The sequence below is a fragment of the Halichoeres trimaculatus genome, unplaced genomic scaffold (assembly GCF_033239565.1).
Source record: "Halichoeres trimaculatus isolate MK-OKI-2021-1 unplaced genomic scaffold, fHalTri1.1 fHalTri1_scaffold_23, whole genome shotgun sequence".
NCBI lineage: Eukaryota > Metazoa > Chordata > Actinopteri > Labriformes > Labridae > Halichoeres > Halichoeres trimaculatus.
The window spans coordinates 24993669-25013483 of record NW_027437201.1 but is presented as its reverse complement, the minus strand read 5'-3'; the positions used below and the strand labels follow the sequence as shown (position 1 = coordinate 25013483).

At 50.7% G+C, this 19815-nt stretch overlaps 1 protein-coding gene across 3 annotated transcripts in view; it reads left to right on the top strand.

The window, feature by feature from the left end:
• Nucleotides 1-5749: 5749 nt before the first annotated feature.
• Nucleotides 5750-19815, top strand: part of aatkb (apoptosis-associated tyrosine kinase b) — a 46134-nt gene continuing 32068 nt past the window's right edge. For all 3 annotated transcript variants that reach the window (XM_074662804.1, XM_074662803.1, XM_074662802.1), the window contains exon 1: nt 5750-6534. In XM_074662804.1, the coding sequence (XP_074518905.1) occupies nt 6453-6534 (82 nt within the window). In that variant the 5' untranslated portion in view covers nt 5750-6452. The remainder of the gene's footprint in view (nt 6535-19815) is intronic.

Here is a 19815-nt window from a genome sequence, read left to right as displayed (position 1 = left end):
CTCCACCCAGTGCTCCACACACTTCTCCACCCACCTCTGCATCCCCACCCACTGCTCCACCCACTGCTCCACCCACTGCTCCACCCAGAGCAGCTCCACCCACAGCTCCAGCCACGCCCTCAGGTTTGCAGACAACACAACGGTGATGGGCCTCAACACGGAGGAGGAGACCAACTCCAGGACGGGGTGAGCCAACTGGTCCAGTGGAGCAAGGACGACAACCTCCTCCTCAACGTGGGAAAACCACAGAGGTTGTTGTGGACTTCAGCGCCCCCCACTGACCATCCATGATGCATCTGGGATGACCTCTCCTGGACCAATGACTCTGATTTTCTGGCCAAGAAAGGCCCCAAGATGAAGAGACGAGGAGACGAGGAGACGAGAAGACAAGGAGACGAGGAGACAAGGAAACAAGGAGACAAGGAGCGTAGGAGTCTTACCCCCATCACGTGCTCCTTCAACTGGGAACCACTGAGAGTCCTGGTTGGCTGCATGGCTGTGATGGAGGATGCTCTGCCTCCAGCTGAGAGACCCTGCAGCAGGTACTGAACACATCCAGGACCATGATCGGTGCTCCCCTGACCTCACTCACAGACGGTTTCCACACCTGCTTCACCTGCAGAGACATTACCCACCGTCTCCAGGTTTCAGTCTTCAGTTTCAGTCTTCAGTTTCAGTCTTCATCTTCAGGTTTTAGTCTTCAGGTTTCAGTCTTCAGTTTCAGTCTTCGGTCTTCAGGGAATAGGAGCAGATCCTCCTGGCTGCTCCATCCTGCTGTTAAACAGCTTTTCCCACCAGACTGACAGGATACTGAACCACTTTCTGAACCTTGAATCTTCAAAGCTTGACTCCTGAACCAAAAACTGTTGGTAGCTGCTGCCCCCTAGTGGTGACAACAGGTCAGTGCAGTAGAAAGTCTGACTCCACTGGTAGATTCTTTACTCTTCCCAATAATCTCAGAGGATTTTTGTCTGTAGATATCTTGAAATAAGAAATGTTTGGACTTGTGACGTGAATGTGGCTCACATTAGGACAGTTTTTACTCAAAATAAGACAAAACACTTTTAGATTTGTGTTTTTTTAACCATCCAAAACCCTCAACTTGCTCCTCACTCCTCATCTGAAGCAGAAACATTTTCCACCTCCTCATGAGTATCTGCTGATGTTGTTTCTCTCTTTTTCTGGTGTGCTCTCTCAGGTGCTGGTTAATCATCTCTGACACCAAACGCTGCCACGCTCCAAACCTCCCTGGCTCCATGGAGAGGTTAGTCATAGCTGAGTTACTCATGCTGGAGTAGGTCACAGATATTTTTGGTCACTGTGTGATCTCGTCTCTCAGCGCTGAGACGCTAAGGGGTGAGCTGTGATATGAAACGTGGAGAGAAAGCTGCAGAGGGTTAAGAGGAGCTCCTCAACATGAAGTATTTCTGCCTTTCCACCAGCTGTTACATCAGCCCTCCAGTTTCACACCATCATTTGCACTTCAAGAACTCGCTCATGAAGATAGATGTGCGCTTTTTCTGATTAGCCAGAGGTTACAGAGACACGCCACAGATCAAACAAAACCAGACTGCTCCCATTCTGCAGGAGAGGAGAGGAGAGGAGAGGAGAGGGGAGGAGAGGAGAGGAGAGGAGAGGAGAGGAGAGGAGAGGAGAGGAGAGGAGAGGAGAGGAGAGGAGAGGAGAGGAGAGGAGAGGAGAGGAGAGGAGAGGAGAGGAGAGGAGAGGAGAGGAGAGGAGAGGAGAGGAGAGGAGAGGAGAGGAGAGGAGAGGAGAGGAGGCAGAAAGTGACTCTGACAGCTTGTTTATCACTGTGACAAAGAAAAGGGAAAGTGACTAACATCTGAATGAGACACTCTGGTTTCCTGGTCGAGCTCACCACGTCCCCTCAGCTCTTACTGGACGCCCGTCTCCAGCTGTGGCCTCTCACCTGTGCTGCTCCTCCAGCTGGAGTGATCCTCCGTTAACATCTTAGCCACTGGAACAAGACCCCGCATTAGGTCTTTCAGTGCTCTTAATCAATCATTCTGGATGTTTTATGCACTTAGAAATAATCCACAATGACCCTGACAGATAAAAAGGTTGCAAATCTATACAAATCCTTTCTTGGTCATTGACACCAAACTGGTTGTGCTGAAGTGGTGTTTTTACTGTTTTTGTTTCTGTGTGCATCCTGAGATCCTACATCACTATTTACACACAACAGTTCAGCCGTTAGCAGCCTGTAGCGTGTCAATGCTAACTGGTGCTAGGCCAGATGTTTCCCACAAGGTGAGGAGAAGGAGGTGAGGAGAAGGAGGTGAGGACGACGTGCTGGTTCTCAGGTGTGAGCTAAGAAATGACGACATGGACCTGTCCTTCCATCAAGTCTGCAGGGCAGAGAGTGTGTGGGGCAGAGAGTGTGTGGGGCAGAGAGTGTGTGGGACAGAGAGTCTGCAGGGCAGAGAGTCTGCAGACAGAAACAGGAAGTCCTCTCCTGCAGTTATATAACCCGTGAGCAGAGGAGCAGAGGAGCAGAGGAGCAGAGGAACAGATTCGGCCTGGCTGTTTACGGCTCAGTGATGGCTCCACAGAGGGGGTTGGTATTTGTTAGTGTTGGTGTGTAAATGTTCCTCAGAAAGGTTATTTTTAGAGGAATGACTGTCCACAGGCCTGCTGGGCCCGACGCTCTGAGTTTGACTCCTGCTGGGTTTCGATCCAGAAAGAAATCAGATTTGTGTGATGCTGGGTATCGATATTTAAAGGAGCAGGAGAAAACAGAGAGTCGATGAGTGAGAGCAGAAATAAATCAGCTGTCCTGAGGCTGTGACTCTCGCTGCTTGGAAATAAAGGCTGTTCTCAGAGTAGGGACGGCTGGGTTAGGGTTAGGTCTGCTCTCAGCGCTCCCTGCTCCTCATGTGCAGACGTGGAGAGCAGTTTGTGGGTTGTTTGGTGACTCGGCTGAAGCCTCTGTGTTAAACGGCTCTGAGCCGCTGAGTCTGTGTGACTGCTGCGCTTCACGGAGAACAGAGAATTAAAAACCCCACATCTATTAATCCCTCTCACTCTCCCTGCCCTCTTTTTATTTTTAATCTGTGGCGTGAAGAGAGGAGTTATTAATCCCGTTAAGATCCCTGAATCTGCTGTCGAAGTGTCAGGCAGCCTGGCTCTAATTGAAATCGACTCTTTAAAGAGGCGTTCAGCCGAGGCGCCGCAGTTAACAGACACACATTAGCTCCGTGGATTAACACGCAGACAACTTTCTGACTACGTGTGAACATGTGAAGCTGTTTCCTGTGGCAGTTCGCTTTGTGTTACACGGCTCTGAGTGGAAATGAATAAAATCTATAAGAGCTGCGACGAGCTACACTGCAAACACTGACACACAGGGAGAGAAGTTAGTAAGTGTGTAAAGTTTTTCTGATTCTGATTCTGAAGTTGGAGGATTCAAAAACCACCTCACAGGTGCTTTAAGCAAATCATCAGTTAACATTTTGCAAAATAGAATAAAATCTTTAAGCTGAATGTGTGTTTCTGTGCAGGTAAAAGTGTTAACATGTGATTGCATTTCTGTAAAATTGTGAAGTTGAAAAGGAAAAAGGAGGAAGAGAAAATACTGGTGCAGTTAGGATTAAAGGATCCTGCTTCTCTTCCACACCACCAGGTGGCAGCGTTGCACCTTAACAGCAAGTTTCAACTCCTCACTGAACAAAAAGAAGAAGAAAAAGTAAATAACCCTCAGGTGAATTGAGTGGGATCAAAGTTTGTCACTCACTCCTCTGGTTGCTCCCACCGTCCTCCCTGTGTGTGCTCAGGGTGCAGGGAGGTGTCACATCCGTCTCCAGCTCCTCCTCAGGTGTGTCCACATCGCTCCATGTGGGTCAGATCCAGGTACGCAGAGCTTTGTCTTCCTTAATGAAGTAATGAAGTCACCTCATGGAGTCATCCTCTCTGGATGGTTTGGTATGATTCAGGAGCAGAGCCTCATCCTGCAGTGACTCAGACCGCGGTGAGTCATGGTGTGGGTCATGCTCCATCTGAGGGGGTCACAGGTCAGCTGGATGAGGAGCAGGAAAACATTTACATCTGACATCTTTACAGTGACAGACTCTCTATGTGCTGAACCTCTGCAGCATCTTTAGCGACAGGCATGTGGCGCTGTGTGGTCTAAATGTAGTTTATATGTTGTTTCTGCTGCTAGTGCAGTGAGCCTCTAGTGGACACTCCAGGAACTGCAGGTCTGAACACTTGTGTATGAGCTTCATCCTCTAAGATCAGCTGTTTCTGCCACAGATTGAGCACTCAGCAGTTTTAAACACATCCAACATCATCCTGACACGTCTCCACTGAGCTACAGATTCATGAAAGTCTCTCACTCAGCTGAACACATTTCCTCTTTGGGTCCAGAGCGTCGCAGTTAAGAGCGCAGTGGATCCAGGCTGAGCAGCTGGCTCCTTTTTTAAAGCCTCACAGGAAGATGGAGGAGAGAGGAGGTCTGCCCCTGCTCTCCTCCTCCTCTCCTCCTCCTTTCCTCCTCCTCTCCCTCAGGGACAGCTCTGTGTGAGGCTGAGGATGGGGATGGATGGTGTGTCAGGATGGACGTGTGATTTCTGTCCTCAACATAAAGTCAAGGAAAACCCTGGGTGTGATCTGAGGTGTGTGACGCTCCTCCGTGTGTGTGTGTGTGTGTGTGTGTGTGTGTGTGTGTGTGTGTGTGTGTGTGCAGCAGTAATGAGCTCTGGGCTGGAGCTGAATTAGCTGACAGAGATATGAAGGAGCAGCGATCCGCTGTGATTTGACCTCAGCACATCTGATGTAAGATGTGAAGTGACTGGAAAGCACGGCTCCATCTCATCCTCTCCTTCCTGTTTCCAGGGAAACAGCAGACATGCAATGCAATGTATCAGAGAGGAAAGTGACGTGACGAGGCAGTGAAACCAGGAGAGGAGGAGGAGGAGGAGGAGGAGGAGGAGGAGTGAAGAGGAATATTTCTATCAGGAAAATCAGATACTCAAAGAGAAACCTCTGAGTGACTGATGTCTGTCACTTCTGTGTCCGCTTCCTTCAAACCAGGAACTGATGATCCTTGGTACCAGGAACTTTTCTAGCTCCAAAGGGTCAGAGATGAGATGAGCTGAAGGCCTTCATGTTTGTTTGGAAGCAGACTGATGTTGAGCTTTAGAGGAAGGAGAGATGAAGAGGCAGAAAAAGACAGTGAACACCAACAGCATCAGCAGAAACTGAAGAAATCTTTCTCTGAGTGGAGCAAACACAGTTTTTAGAGCGTTTTGTGATCGGTTGTAGCCGAGCTCTCACATTAGTATTCATCCACGCCTCTGTGAGGGCGAATCTGACAAAGCCTGGATACGTGGGGTTTCTGTCTGTCTGTGTGTGGGCGAGCAGCTACAACCACGCTGATGTGTTCGATGCAGAAGGAAAAGTTGACTCCCTCTGCTGCTGGGAATCCAATCTGATGGAGGAGAGGAGGAGAGGAGGAGAGGAGGAGAGGAGGAGAGGAGGAGAGGAGGAGAGGATGCATGTTGCCGTGTGGGGGAGGGGGCCTCATCCAACATGTATGAACAGTAGGATTTGAAGGGGATAGTCCTAAAGCCAAGTCCTGCTGTGTGCCTTTCCCCCCTGTTACATCACTGTTCATGGGAGACTGATTTCACTGAGGGAGAGGAGGCAGAGGAGGAGGAGGCAGAGGAGGAGGCAGAGGAAGGGGCAGCTGCAGGATCTGGCTCACACACACACACTGTGCAGTCAGGAGAGACAGGTTTGCTCTGCAGGGCCCGGGGAGTCTGGGGCTGTGGATGTGACCACAGAAACTGAGCTGCACGCTTGCAGAGCCGTTTCCCTCCATCTGCTGCTGCGCTGCTCTCTCAGGTCATGTGAACATGTCGGAGCAGCTCCATGCTCAGCCTGTAGCAGCCCCCTCCCCCTGCAGACAGCGCGCAAAACGCGCCTGTGAATTCTCCTCAGCAGCATTACCGAGCAAGATGGCGCTGTGCTGTCAGCACCGCGGACAGCTCCGAGAGGACCAGGCTCCAAACTGAAGGTTCGGTCCGGTTCCAGGTCGTCCACAGACATGTCAGGTGTCTGATTCCGGTCTGTCAGGGCTCTCAGGGGATGTGACCGTGTCCAGGTGTCGCGGTGAGCTGAGCGCTTTTCTCCGCACTGAAAACGGGGATTATTCCTGGACTGCTGCTGTCGGAGGGACCCGGGTCCAGGATCTGGATCTTGGAGTTAAAGAGGGGGAGGGAAAGGGGCAGCCTCGGCCTGCTGTGACTCCTGTACGCCGAGGAAAGCGCGCTCCTGTCAGCATCGGTCTCAATCAGCGGTTCAGGAGCGATGGAGGGACGCGTCGGGGGATCTCCAGGGTCCGGTTCGGAAAGGAGACATGAAGCTGCGTCCAGGAAATAAAGTCTGCTCTCTGAAAACCCCCTGAGCTCTGAGAGGTCTGCTCCCCGGTGATGAAGATGCTGCTGCTCCTGGTGACCGTGTCCTCGGTGCTCCTCAGCCCCGGCTCTGCCTTCAGCTCCCACTTCAGCCCAGGTAAGAGACATCCGCTGCTCCGAGCTCCGAGCTCCGAGCTCCGAGCTCCGAGCTCCGAGCTCCGAGTGACGCTGCTGATCAGCGCTAATTACTCCATTCATCCAGGTCACCGTGAAAACACCTACACACACCTACACACACCTGCACACCCCCACTTTACAGCCACAGCACACAGGAGTGATGTAATCTGTGTGTGTGTGTGTGTGTGTGTGTGTGTGTGTGTGTGTGTGTGTGTGTGTGTGTGTGTGTGTGCGTGTGTGTGAGTGAGTTTGAGCCTCTGCAGCAGGTCAGCTGATCAGTTTAAAGGAGCAGTCCGTATATAAAGGTGAGAGTGCTCAGGTGAAGGTGAAAGGTGAGGAAGAGGAAGAGGAAGAGGAAGAGGAGTGGGAGGCTGGAGCAGCTGATCCAATTAGTGGAGCAGGAGAAGAAGGAGGATTAAGGAGGAGGGGATGAATGGAGGCAGATCTCCTTCCCTCTCAGCAGATGCCTGTTTGTTACGCAGCAGCAGCAGCAGCTACCTCAGGCCTGTCACTCAGGTGGTTTCCATGGAAACAGAAAGGTGCAGCAGCAGTCTCTACGTTTCCAGCTGAGGATCAAAGATGGATTTCCTCCCACAGTAGCTCGGCAGTTTGAGGAGCAGGCTTTGCAGCGACGCAGCAGCGTGATAAACCAACGCACGGCGCTCTCTGTGAACCGCTCCACGCCCTCCATCATATCTGACCTGACGCTTTCTGGTCCCAGCTGTCTCTGTGGCGTGTCCTCCATCCTGCTGGCTCTGGTTGAGTCAGGCAAAGATGTGGTTGTGTAAGAATGATCAGTTTGTAAGTTAGTGCTGAGTGTGTAGGCGTCCATGGTTGGTGTGAGAGCTCCAACAGACTCACGCCTACATGTTGGGTCTATAAATACACTCCTCTCTCCGTCTTCTGAGGAGCAAACAATGGAACTGAAATCACGACTGGAAGAATCCATCAGCAGCTACAGGACAACAACTTCTGCTCATGTGTGCAATCAGCTAATTCCTAAACTCTCCACGAACACCGTGTGTTTCCACCTGGTCTGCTCCTGATTCCTGTAAACCTCAGGAAGGACTCTGAACCTGCTTCACGTCTTTATGTCAGCTCTGAAAGGAAACTAAAGTTTAATAACTGGACTTCAGACGGCCAAGTAAACAAAACCACATCATGTGTCGAGCTTGCTAAGAGTCACTGAAGTCAGGCCTGTCTTCATCAGGAGAGTTGACCTCTGTAAAAACACGTTTGTCAGCAGTGGCTCTGATCTGAGACCCCCAGGCGCTAAACACACCTACATCCAAGGGTCAGAGCTGCAGAGGGTCAAACAGCTTCAACCTCTGTGCAAACAGCAACTGATTTGGAAAAAATGCCAAGTCCCGCCCTCAAACTGGATGAGCCAATCACAGCTCGTATATCTATATTGTAATGACCCCACACTGAGTCATTCTCTGGCTGACGTCCATTAAAACGCTTTGAGGAAAATCAGTTTTTGCCCGTTTTATGAAGTTTTCAAAGATTTTTAGTTTAAATAAGGTCAAACTGTGTTTATAAGAAACATGCAACTCCAGAACAAGTTATCCTGAGATGGGTGAGGAGGTGAGGAGGTGAGGAGGTGTGTTTTTAACCCTTTCCTCAGACACATCTGAACAGAGCAAAGTGTTTTCTTTGGATGAAGTCCAGCAGCAGACCAACGATTGAAGGACGTCTCCATCTGCTCTGAGCTCAGCTGACATCGTAAAGAAATATAAAGTTATCTCTAACCCTAGAGCCACCACTGCAGTCTGACAGGCTCTTTGGGATTTTATCTAACATCAGATAAAGTTAGCCTAGCGTTAGCTCCCAGCTGCATTGTTCATCATGTCTCTTTGTTTGTTGGGAGTTTGTTTTGTTCCAGTTTTTGTTTTTTGGTGATCGTTCATCATTGTTAGCTGTTGTCCAAATGGCTCTAGTTAAGCTAACCTTAGCTTCTGTAGCTTAGCTTCATTAGCTTATCTGTAACAGCTGAGATAACAAAGGTTGTCAAACGTTGTGCTGAATGATTCAGTGTAAATCCTGCTCCAAACTAACAGAGACACACTCTCAGTAAAGATGGTAAAAGGAGGTTTTATTTCTGTCCTGACCAAAGCTAATCCTCTGTCTCTGTCTGAGACGCTGATGCTAACCAGACGCTGATGCTAACCAGACGCTGATGCTAACCAGACGCTGATGCTAACCAGACGCTGATGCTAACCAGATGCTGATGCTAACTAAATGCTGTTTATCAGGTTTGCTCTGAAGCTTTTGATCAAACTTCATCAATAAAATGATTGAAACATCCCTCCAACGAGGACTTTAGAGACTCTGGGACTGAAAGATGATCTGTGATCTTTCTGTCTCCATCAATCATCAACAGCATCCAGAGAAATGTCTCCTACTGGGACACCTGCCATCACACCTGTCACTGAATGCTCACTGTCTGAGTGAGTTAGATTAGATTAGATCAACTTGATTGTCCTTTGCAGGAAATTTGTCTCAGACAGCTACTGGCCAAGGACGCAGCATTTTAAATAACAAAATACTGGACAACAAACAACAGTCACATAAGCAAGAGGTCATGGCCAGAAGTTATTGCTCAAGGATGTTAAAGTGCCGTGCAGTGGAGGTGACGGGGCTGAGTCATAGATCAACTGAGCTTTGACGTCATGATGAGAAGATGGCTGCAGGTCTAATACTCAAATGTTGTAAATAAATACTCATTTTTCCCCATTGGACAGTGGGTGGGTGTTCGCCTTCAAAAAACTCAAGGAAAAAAATAAAACAAACAGATTAAAGTCAGAACTTGAAGAATCAGTCAGACGTCTTGGGGAAAAAGTCACAGCTCAGAGAAGTGCTGTGAGATGATACTCTCTGGGTTTGAAGCTGGCAGATGTACCTGTCTGATGTGAGGATGTGTGGTCAGTTTAGGATGTGTTTCTAACAGACGTGAGGATGGGAGGAAGAGAGCAGCAGCTGAGGCTGAAGGATGGAGCAGGGAGCGGAGGGAAGAGGCTCTTCCTGCTCTCTGGATCCTCAGCTCGACCCAAACGGCGATGACCGCTGAGCAGGCGCTGGGAGGATGACATCACAGCCCGGGAAGGCAGGGCCTGATATCATCCACAGAGGAGGAGGGGAGGAGGAGAGGAGGAGGAGAGGAGGAGGAGGAGGAGGGGAGTCTTTCCTGGCAGTGCTGGCAGGTTTCCTGAGCCTCAGGTTATCTGTTTCACATTTCTCCAGGGCTCACGGCTGCATCCACAGCGGCACACCCTCATCATACGGATACAAACAGAAAGAGTGTGTTTAAAAGCCCAGTGGACCTCCCTCTGCAGGCTGTCGCTAAATGACTGGCTGTGAGAGCTGCAGGACGTGAGGAGGGAGCTGGAGGAGCAGGAGGAGCTGGTGGAGCAGGAGGAGCTGGTGGAGCAGGAGGAGCTGGTGGAGCAGGAGGAGCTGGTGGAGCAGGAGGAGCTGGAGGAGCAGGAGGAGCTGGTAACCTCAGGGGAGAGGGGGGAGCTGGGATGGATGCTGGGAGCTGGAGGCCGGATGTCTGTGTCTTTACTCTGAGACAAACTGGAGTCAGCGCTCTGACATGAGGCTTGATGGAGACAGAGAGAAACTAACTTTAAAGGATGCTGTAAAAGATGAGTCTGGATGCTGATGTTTGACAGACGAAGCTCACAGAATGAATAATTTACTGCTGCTAAGCTGAAGGGAAGGAGAGGGCCGAGCGCGACGACTGTAACTGGATCATGTCTGTTAAACTTCCTCCTCTGATCTGCTCCTGAAAGCTTCCTGTGACCAGCAGCTCCCAGCAGCTCCCAGCAGCTCCCAGCAGCTCCCAGCAGCTCCCAGCAGCTCCCAGCAGCTCCCAGCAGCTCCCAGCAGCTCCCAGCAGCTCCCAGCAGCTCCCAGCAGCTCCCAGCAGCTCCCAGCAGCTCCCAGCAGCTCCCAGCAGCTCCCAGCAGCTCCCAGCAGCTCCCAGCAGACCCACGCTGACCCACGCTGACCCACGCTGACCCACGCTGACCCACGCTGACCCACGCAGGTGGGAACAGAGCCCAGGTCTGAGGGTTTCCAGCAGCAGGTTTGTTGTTCTGTGTTTTCTGTGTCTGAGCGGCGTGTTCACAGCGTAATCACTTCACCGTGGAAAGACCCAGAGTGATTTTAGTGAAGCTGCTGCAGACAGGCCTCTGATTGCTAACAGCCTCTGTGCCCTGAGAGGCCTTGATGTGTGTGTGTGTGTGTGTGTGTGTTTCTGCTTCAGTGTCTTAGGAATCTGAAGAATAATAGCCTCTGATTGAAACCCTAAAATCTGTTTTTTTTGTCGTGGTTGATGGAAACAAACAAACTCCCACTCATCGTCTCCGCCTTTGTCGAAATCAAATTGACTTTGTTGTGATTGTTGAGACTCCTCGTTAGCGTCAGATGAATGAAAAGGATGTAAACACACTCAGGTTACAGCAGAGGAACACACACACACACACACAGACAAACACACACACACACACACACACACACACACACACACACACACACACACACACACACACACACACACACACACACACACACACACACACACACACACACACACACACACACACACAAAGATAAACACACAGTTTCTCTGTTAATTGACAGCAGCTCACTTCACGTCCACCGTTCAGTCTCTGTTCTCTCATTGATCCCAGGCTTTTTAAAGTGAGGCGTTTCTTGTGTGTCTGTGTTGTGTTTGAAGATTTGTTGTCTTCATGTGTGTTTGTGTTTTTATACGGTTGAGGAGGGGTCCGTTAGTCTGCCCTGATCATGACGATGGACTGCTGCACTCTGAGACCCATCACAGCTTTAACAGGAGCAGGAGGAGGACTGGAGTGTTTTACCTCCTGATCCTCTCACTGTTCGTCCCCACACAGAGTCCTGCACAGACAGACACTTTAGATCTGCTCCTTCTCTGAGTTTAAGGAGATTTTTCCTGCAGTGGTGCCCTTGAGCAAGGTTTACTCCAGCCTGTCACCTCCACCCTCCTGTCCTGATGTGGGTCTGACTCATGGGTCGCTGATAGAGACTGACGTGTTTGGATCTCCTCCATCCTGCAGCTCTGTCTCTGCAGCTCTGTCTCTGCAGCTCTGTCTCTGAGCTCTGTCTCTGAGCTCTGTCTCTGAGCTCTGTCTCTGCAGCTCTGTCTCTGCAGCTCTGTCTCTGCAGCTCTGTCTCTGAGCTCTGTCTCTGAGCTCTGTCTCTGAACTCTGTCTCTGAGCTCTGTCTCTGAACTCTGTCTCTGCAGCTCTGTCTCTGCAGCTCTGTCTCTGCAGCTCTGTCTCTGAGCTCTGTCTCTGCAGCTCTGTCTCTGAGCTCTGTCTCTGCAGCTCTGTCTCTGCAGCTCTGTCTCTGCAGCTCTGTCTCTGCAGCTCTGTCTGCAGCTCTGTCTCTGCAGCTCTGTCTCTGAGCTCTGTCTATGAGCTCTGTCTCTGAGCTCTGTCTCTGCAGCTCTGTCTGCAGCTCTGTCTCTGCAGCTCTGTCTGCAGCTCTGATGAGGGATGTGAGGTTGTTGAGTTGTTGGCAGGAGCTTCAGGAGGTTTAGTAGGAGCTGTTTACTTTCAGGAAGCTGAGGAAGGTGATAAAGGTGAGGTAAAAGCGTCTTCACGGCTGCGTCTGTGTTTCAGCACCATGGAGAGCTCCCACAGGAGCTCAGACAGAGATGAGGGAAAAACAGTGTTTGTGTTTAATTTATGCTCATAACTTAACTCATTTGATCATTTTAAACCGGTTTATTGAGCTTTAGTTATTGGAAATTAAATGTTTAAAAAACTCCATCCTTTGCCTCTGAGCGAGCTTCAGGTGAGATAAAACTGAGACGTTGTGAAATTTCCGATTGGATTCAGATTCAGGTGTTTCTAAATGAAATCCAGCTGCCTCTCTTCCCTCCTGTCAAAATATTTCTGAAGCGTCAGACTCTGAGCGACAGGCTGCGCCTCCCAGGAGCATCCTCCCAGGAGCATCCTCACAGGAGCATCCTCACAGGAGCATCCTCACAGGAGCATCCTCCCAGGAGCATCCTCACAGGAGCATCCTCACAGGAGCATCCTCACAGGAGCATCCTCCCAGGAGCATCCTCACAGGAGCATCCTCACAGGAGCATCCTCAGCTCCTGCAGCAGACGTCAGGGTCGTCTGAATGAGATGAAATGTCAGGATGAAACCACCTGCTCTGAGGACGTTTTCACCAAAGCTGCTTTTCTGTTTCCACCTGTGTGTGTGATCACCAGCGTACTGAGGGGATAATTGTATTTCCTGTTTCCTGTTTTGGCCTGTCAGTTGGCTCAGGAGAGGCTGATCGTTGGACAGGCTGACGGGCTGCACAGAGCGTACATTTTGTTCTCGTTGCTTTTTCTCTTCCTCGTCCACATCCGGTTTTTATTTCATAACCTGTCCAGTTCCTGCTTTGTTTTCTTTCCACCCGTAGTTTAGTAAGCGTTCCTGCTCCTCTCCTCCCTGACCTTTCCCCTCACTACCACTATCTCTACATCACTCCATCCTTCCAGGAGCAGTCTGGAGGCGCTCCCAGCCTCCGCAGCATCACAGCACGGCTGCTGAGCCTGTGATTTACAGGGATTCATCGCTGGCAGCGCTGGCCGCGATGAGAAATGGGACTATGGGCTCAGATTGCAAGTTTGTCCTCATGCACAGAGGAGGAGGGAGGAGGAGGGAGGAGGAGGAGGGAGGAGAGTAATGTCAGCAGAGATCAGCAGCAAACACACACTCATTCGCTCATTCACTCATTCGCTCATTCACTCATTCACTCACTCACTCACTCATTCACAGCAAACCTCCACCTGCTGCTGCCTGAAACTGACTCCACTCACTCCCTCTCTGTTGGTCTGATCCTCTGGTTTCACCCCACACATGAATCGTCTGTCGCCTGATTTAAAGATCTGGATTAAAGCCGTACGTAGCATCAATCCAGACGGGCCTCAAATCGACTTCTGTGATTGGCCAGCAGGGGGCGACTCCTCTTGTTGAAGTTAGATAGACGCCTCGTTGTATTCCTTTAAGGAGGACTACAGGTAAAGGACAAGTATCCACCTGGGAAACTGTGAACAAGGGTCTAAAAACCAAGATGGTGACCGCAGCGAGGCCGGACTGAAGGCTACATCTACTTCCTGTTAACACAGCTGGTTATTCATGACCTCATAGACTGATGGTGACTGACTGTCTGTACAGGCCTCTGTCCTGTGATTAACTAAACACACTCAGACCATCTTCATCAGAGACTCTCTTTAAACATGAACCCAGGATGCTCCACATCACCTGGACGTCCGTTCAGCAGCTGCTTCATTTTTATCGGTGTGTTTGGATATTTGACGGTTCAAGGACTGATCAAGTGAAGAAAACAAGTCGCTCTTTAGCTCAAACACACATCATGATAATTTGCACGTGAGCAGAAAGTCTCCACACGTGAAGCTGCAGCAGCCGGAGCGTCTGATTGTTCCCGTCACAGCGTGGAGTGTGTCAGGAACACAGCGAGGGTGTGTGTGTGTCGCTTCTTTCTCCACGCAGGATCAACCTGGAGACGCCGTGTGTGTGTGTGTGTGTGTGTGTGTGTGTGTGTGTGTGTGTGTGTGTGTGTGTGTGTGTGTGTGTGTGTGTGTGTGTGTGTGTGTGTGTGTGTGACAGCGTTTGCTCCAGTTTCCAGTTTTGGCAGTTTCCCTCCTCTTCTCGGTCACAGATGAGCTCATCCAATATTTAGAGCATCAGTCACCCTGATCTGAAGCTGGACACACACACACACACACACACACACACACACACACACACGTGAAGGTAACCCTCTGAAGCTCTCTGACCCGTTTAAAGGCAGATTACGTAACAAACCCATCAGGCCTCATCACAGAGAAACGTCTGATGTTTACATACATGTAGTCTCTTTGTAGATCTGCATCTGTGACTGAACTTCCTCCTCTGAGCGAGACCCCGTCACCACGGTTACATAAAGCAGCTGATCCATATTCACCAGGCTCATCCATGTCCCTCCACAGGCCCAGGTACCACCCTCCATCACTCCGTGTCCCCGGCCACAAAGCCGACTCACATGTCGCCACACATCACGGCGAGGCAACCCAAAGTGTCTCCATGGCAACTGTGCTTCTAAAAACCAGCACACACAGCAGGGGGGCACTTTGGAGCCGGTCCGCTTCCTGTGATCATGCATAATCACAGCGGACAACACATCTCCGAGCGGCCAGCATCTCTCATTAACAGCTGAGCAGACGGAGAGGTCTGAGGAGAGACGCTCTGTGAGCTCCACACACCGGCCTTTCAGGAACACTCTCCATTAGTTCAAAGCTGCTTTTATGCAAACGTTCAGGGCACAACGAGGGAAATACCACCGCACTGGATCTGGGCTTGGAGTGTCTGGATGAGCCAACGTGGACTTTAGTTATCTGCATCAGGACACACTCAGAGATCAGACTCTGATGTTCAGACGGATTAACTCATCTGTATGGTCGACCAGGAATCTTTCCTTAGCTGAAATATAAGTCAAATCTGTTCCTTAAAGAGGGGGTAGGAGCTTCTCTCAGTCTCTATTCTGTCCCTCTGGTGCTCCCGTAGAACCTCTACGTGGTTTACAGCTCAAAAAAAATCCCTGTTTTCCTCCGACTGAGGTTTTAGAAAAGCCCCTTTTTCAGCCTCTGTCTCTTTAAGGCTCCCAGCTTCACAGACCCCCTCTCCTCTGATTGGCCGGTGCAGTGGGTGGAGCTATGGGAGTTAATGTGATGATGTCATCATGTGTGGTGGAGTGTTTTGATCTCAGATTCAGGCATTTCTCCAACATGTGATGATGCAGAGTTTGAAAACCTGCACGCGCTCAGTCTGAACATCCAGGGACCTGCTGGTTTTTAACAACAGAGAGGCTGAACAGTTTCTCTTTAAACTCTCTGAGACCTGCACAGACCTGCTCAGACCTGTTCAGACCTGTTCGGACCCGTTCAGACCTGTTCAGACCTGCTCCTCCTGTTCAGACCTGCTCAGACCTGTTCAGACCTGTTCAGACCTGTTCAGACCTGCTCGGACCTGTTCAGACCTGTTCAGACCTGTTCAGACCTGTTCAGACCTGCTCAGACCTGTTCAGACCTGCTTAGACCTGTTCAGACCTGCTCCTCCTGTTCAGACCTGTTCAGACCTGCTCAGACCTGCTCAGACCTGTTCAGACCTGTTCAGACCTGTTCAGACCTGCTCCTCCTGTTCAGACCTGTTCAGACCTGCTCAGACCTGCTCAGACCTGTTCAGACCTGCTCAGACCTGTTCAGACCTGCTCCTCCTGTTCAGACCTGCTCAGACCTGCTCAGACCTGTTCAGACCTGTTCAGACCTGCTCCTCCTGTTCAGACCTGCTCAGACCTGCTCAGACCTGTTCAGACCTGTTCAGACCTGCTCCTCCTGTTCAGACCTGCTCAGACCTGTTCAGACCTGTTCAGACCTGCTCCTCCTGCTCAGACCTGCTCAGACCTGTTCAGACCTGTTCAGACCTGTTCAGACCTGTTCAGACCTGCTCAGACCTGTTCAGACCTGTTCAGACCTGCTCCTCCTGCTCAGACCTGCTCAGACCTGCTCAGACCTGTTCAGACCTGTTCAGACCTGTTCAGACCTGCTCAGACCTGTTCAGACCTGTTCAGACCTGCTCCTCCTGCTCAGACCTGCTCAGACCTGTTCAGACCTGTTCAGACCTGTTCAGACCTGTTCAGACCTGCTCCTCCAGCTCCTCCTGCTCCTCCTGCTCCTCTAACACCACTTTATTCTCACAGATCTTTGGAGCCGCGCTCTGCGGCGCTGCTTTAACTTGCGTCCTGCTTATTGTGTCATCATACATAGTTGATGTCGTTACATAAGTGTTACACAGTCGACGCTCGTCGCTTCATATTTTATGGAGCGGGTAAATTTCCTGCTGCGAGCGGACTCTGATCAGAGAGAGGCAGGCCCCGTTTCTGTCCAAGATAACTCCAGGAAAGAAAAACAGGAAGCAAACATGTTGGTGTCGCTCTGACTGACAGGAAGCAGAATGAGCTGCTGAGAGAAGTTGTGCTGTGGATGGTTCGGTTAAATATGGACTAAATGTTCTTTATTCACGCGTCTCTTTCTTCTTCTTCTTCTTCTTTTTGTATAATCCTGCATGAAAAACGCTGGTGAGGGAAAGCATCTTTCCTGAAGTCAGGCTTTGCTTGTTGCAGCTGAAGAGAAGTTTTTCTAATGCTAATGTTTGCTAACATGAAGCCTGGGTCTGTCCTCTGGGTCTGTCCTCTGGGTCTGTCCTCTGGGTCTGTCCTCTGGGTCTGTCCTCTGGGTCAGGACTCTGGGTCTGTCCTCTGGGTCTGTCCTCTGGGTCAGGACTCTGGGTCTGTCCTCTGGGTCAGGACTCTGGGTCTGTCCTCTGGGTCAGGACTCTGCTCTGTGCTGAATCACCTCCATGGAGAAAACCTGAGACTGATCAACACCAGCAGCAGTGACAGCTCAAAGCTGTGTTCAGTCTTTTTCTCTTCTTGATGTAAAAATACCAAACACAGACGCTTTGAAAGTCTGATCAGCAGTTTGATCTTTGAGCCACTCTCCATCAGACGCTGCTTCTTAAAAACATCCTGAGCATCAGCTTCCTCTGCAGTCACATGGTCACCGCCGCTTCACGCCGCTTCACGCCGCTTCACGCCGCTTGACGCCGCTTGACGCCGGAGAACGTGTGTGTCCAACCTCTGAGCTGCCCTCAGCTGCTCCTTTGAGGTGTGTGTGTCTAAGTGTGTGTGTGTGTGTGTTATGTAATTGCCCTGCATGGCATCTGTGAAGTGATGTCACATCTGAGCGTGTGCAGACCGCGCCGGTGGGGACTGAGGGCAGGAAGAGGAGGTTCATTCTGCCTCAGTGGCTCCTCTCCTCCTCTCCTCCTCCAGTGCAGGAGGAGGCAGGGAGGCGTGAGAGGAGCAGACACACAGAGCCTGAGCGTCAGGGAGCAGAGAGGAAACCAGGTCTCACTTTGTGAGGAGAGGAGGACAGAGAGGAGGAGAGAGAGGAGGAAAGAGAGGAGGACAGAGAGGAGGGCAGAGAGGACAGAGAGAAGGACAGAGAGGAGGACAGAGAGGAGGACAGAGAGGAGGACAGAGAGGACAGAGAGGAGGACAGAGAGGAGGACAGAGAGGAGGACAGAGAGGAGGACAGAGAGGAGGGCAGAGAGGAGGACAGAGAGGAGGACAGAGAGGAGGAGCTAATAAACATGGAGGAGTAACAGAGATGCTCCTCCCTGCGATGTGTGATGGATCATCTGTTCTCCGCTCCGTCGAGCCTCCGGCTGAGATGAATCATCCAGGGAGGAGACGCCGACACGGGAGCGTGTTCTGCTCATGTGCAGCGTGTAATGTTCCCGTGTTTCCCACGTTTGTCGTCACCCATATCTGTGCTCCACATGACGCCGTGTTGTCTCTGTGCTGGAGCTGACGACACGTGATCTGCTCCACAGACAAAACACGGATCTGCTCTCTGCAACACACAGACTGTTTAATGTCAGCGCTCACTGCATCTGACCCAGAAAAACATCATCCACATAAAACCTGAACAGCTACAGAGGGTTTGATCTGAGTGATGGATCCAGGATCTGAAGGAGTCAGAAGTTTGTTTATGGCTCAGATCTCCAACAACAAATAATTTAGTTAATACATCGACTGAAAGAGTTTGAACAGCTGTCAGAAAAACACTCCTGATCTAAGTTTTTAAGACCAGTTCAGACATTTAACAAATCTAAATCTGCACGGTTGGATCCTAAAAAGGCTCAGAGTCAAAATGTAAACATTTATTTCTAACAACAGCTAAAGCTAAGCGTTGTGTTCCTCCTCTGATGAAAGTGTCCGAGCTCGGCCCCTCAGAGACTGAATCTGCTGTAAAACATGGATTCAGTGACTTCCTGTCAGGGTTTCTCTCTCCATGACCTCCTGACCACGCCATCTCTGCTGAGGCTTGACGCCGTCAGACGGCCATGTTGGATTTCTCCAAAGATCCTGAGGGTCAGGGATCAGAGAGTCCAGAGGTAGACCCAAAACCATCTCCTAGAGCTGAGCCTGGAGATGTTTCCACGGCGGCTCAGTGGAGGGGGCGCCATCAGGATCCTTTAATGGACCAATGGAGCTTCAGGTGGGTCAGGGGGCCTCCTTCATGACTGAGGGCCCTGGTCTGTGTGGGACTGATCCTCCATGAAGACGTCTTCACCTCCTGGAGCAGCGTTCACACAGACTCCTGGAAACACTGGATCAGGAAGGAGGAGATCAGTGCGAACGAGGAGCTCCTCATCACTGACTCCTTTAACACTCTGGTTTCTGTTTCCTGGTTGTTGGAATAAAGAGCAGTTTACCTGTGAAACATCAGAGTGTGAATGTTAATGTGAGATAACAGCTGGGCTTACAGCCGCCCCCCGATGAGAGAATCATCATAAAGAAGTGATGACAGCAGGAAGGAAGAGAGGTGCAGACCTGAGCGTAAAAAATAACAAAATAACATCCTTTCTCACTTCTGTACCAAATGATGAGGATTAGAGTTTCTGAGCACAGTGTTTTCTTTAACGCGTCTCGAAGCAGAAACAGTATCTCAGACCCATTCATGCTCTCTGTGTTTGGAGGCTGCTGCACAAACAAACCCTCACAGGCTGATAACACAGACTGAGACAGACTGAGACAGACTGAGACAGACTGAGACAGACTGAGACAGACTGAGACAGGAACAGCAGCCTGAGTCCTGCACACGTAGACCAGCACCATAAAACGCTGTTTTTCAGGAGAAAATGTTCAGATTCTGTCTCCAGATGCTTGAACAGAGGAGGGCAGAGATAACACAGACTGTGATGTGAAAAGAGGAAGCTGCAGCGTGCCTCGCTGCAGCAGCGTGCCTCGCTGCAGCAGCGTGCCTCGCAGCAGCAGCGTGCCTCACTGCAGCGTGCCTCGCAGCAGCTTAGAAATGTCGCTGCCTGATTCCTCCCTCCATGACAAAGCTACCCCGGAGAGAACAACACAAACGCTGCTCCTCCCACCAACGCTGGAAGCAGATTTATCCCTTTCAGAGCCAGGAACCCACGCAGACACACGCCGTGAATCCCACCGCCCCACAGGGACCACGCCGCCGTGGCCTGAACACGGAGAGGAAGAGAGGAGCGCAGGAGACCAAGGCAAACAGAGGAGAGACAGTCACTCACTCAACGCTGCGTCTCCCCGTGTGGTGACCTTTAACTGA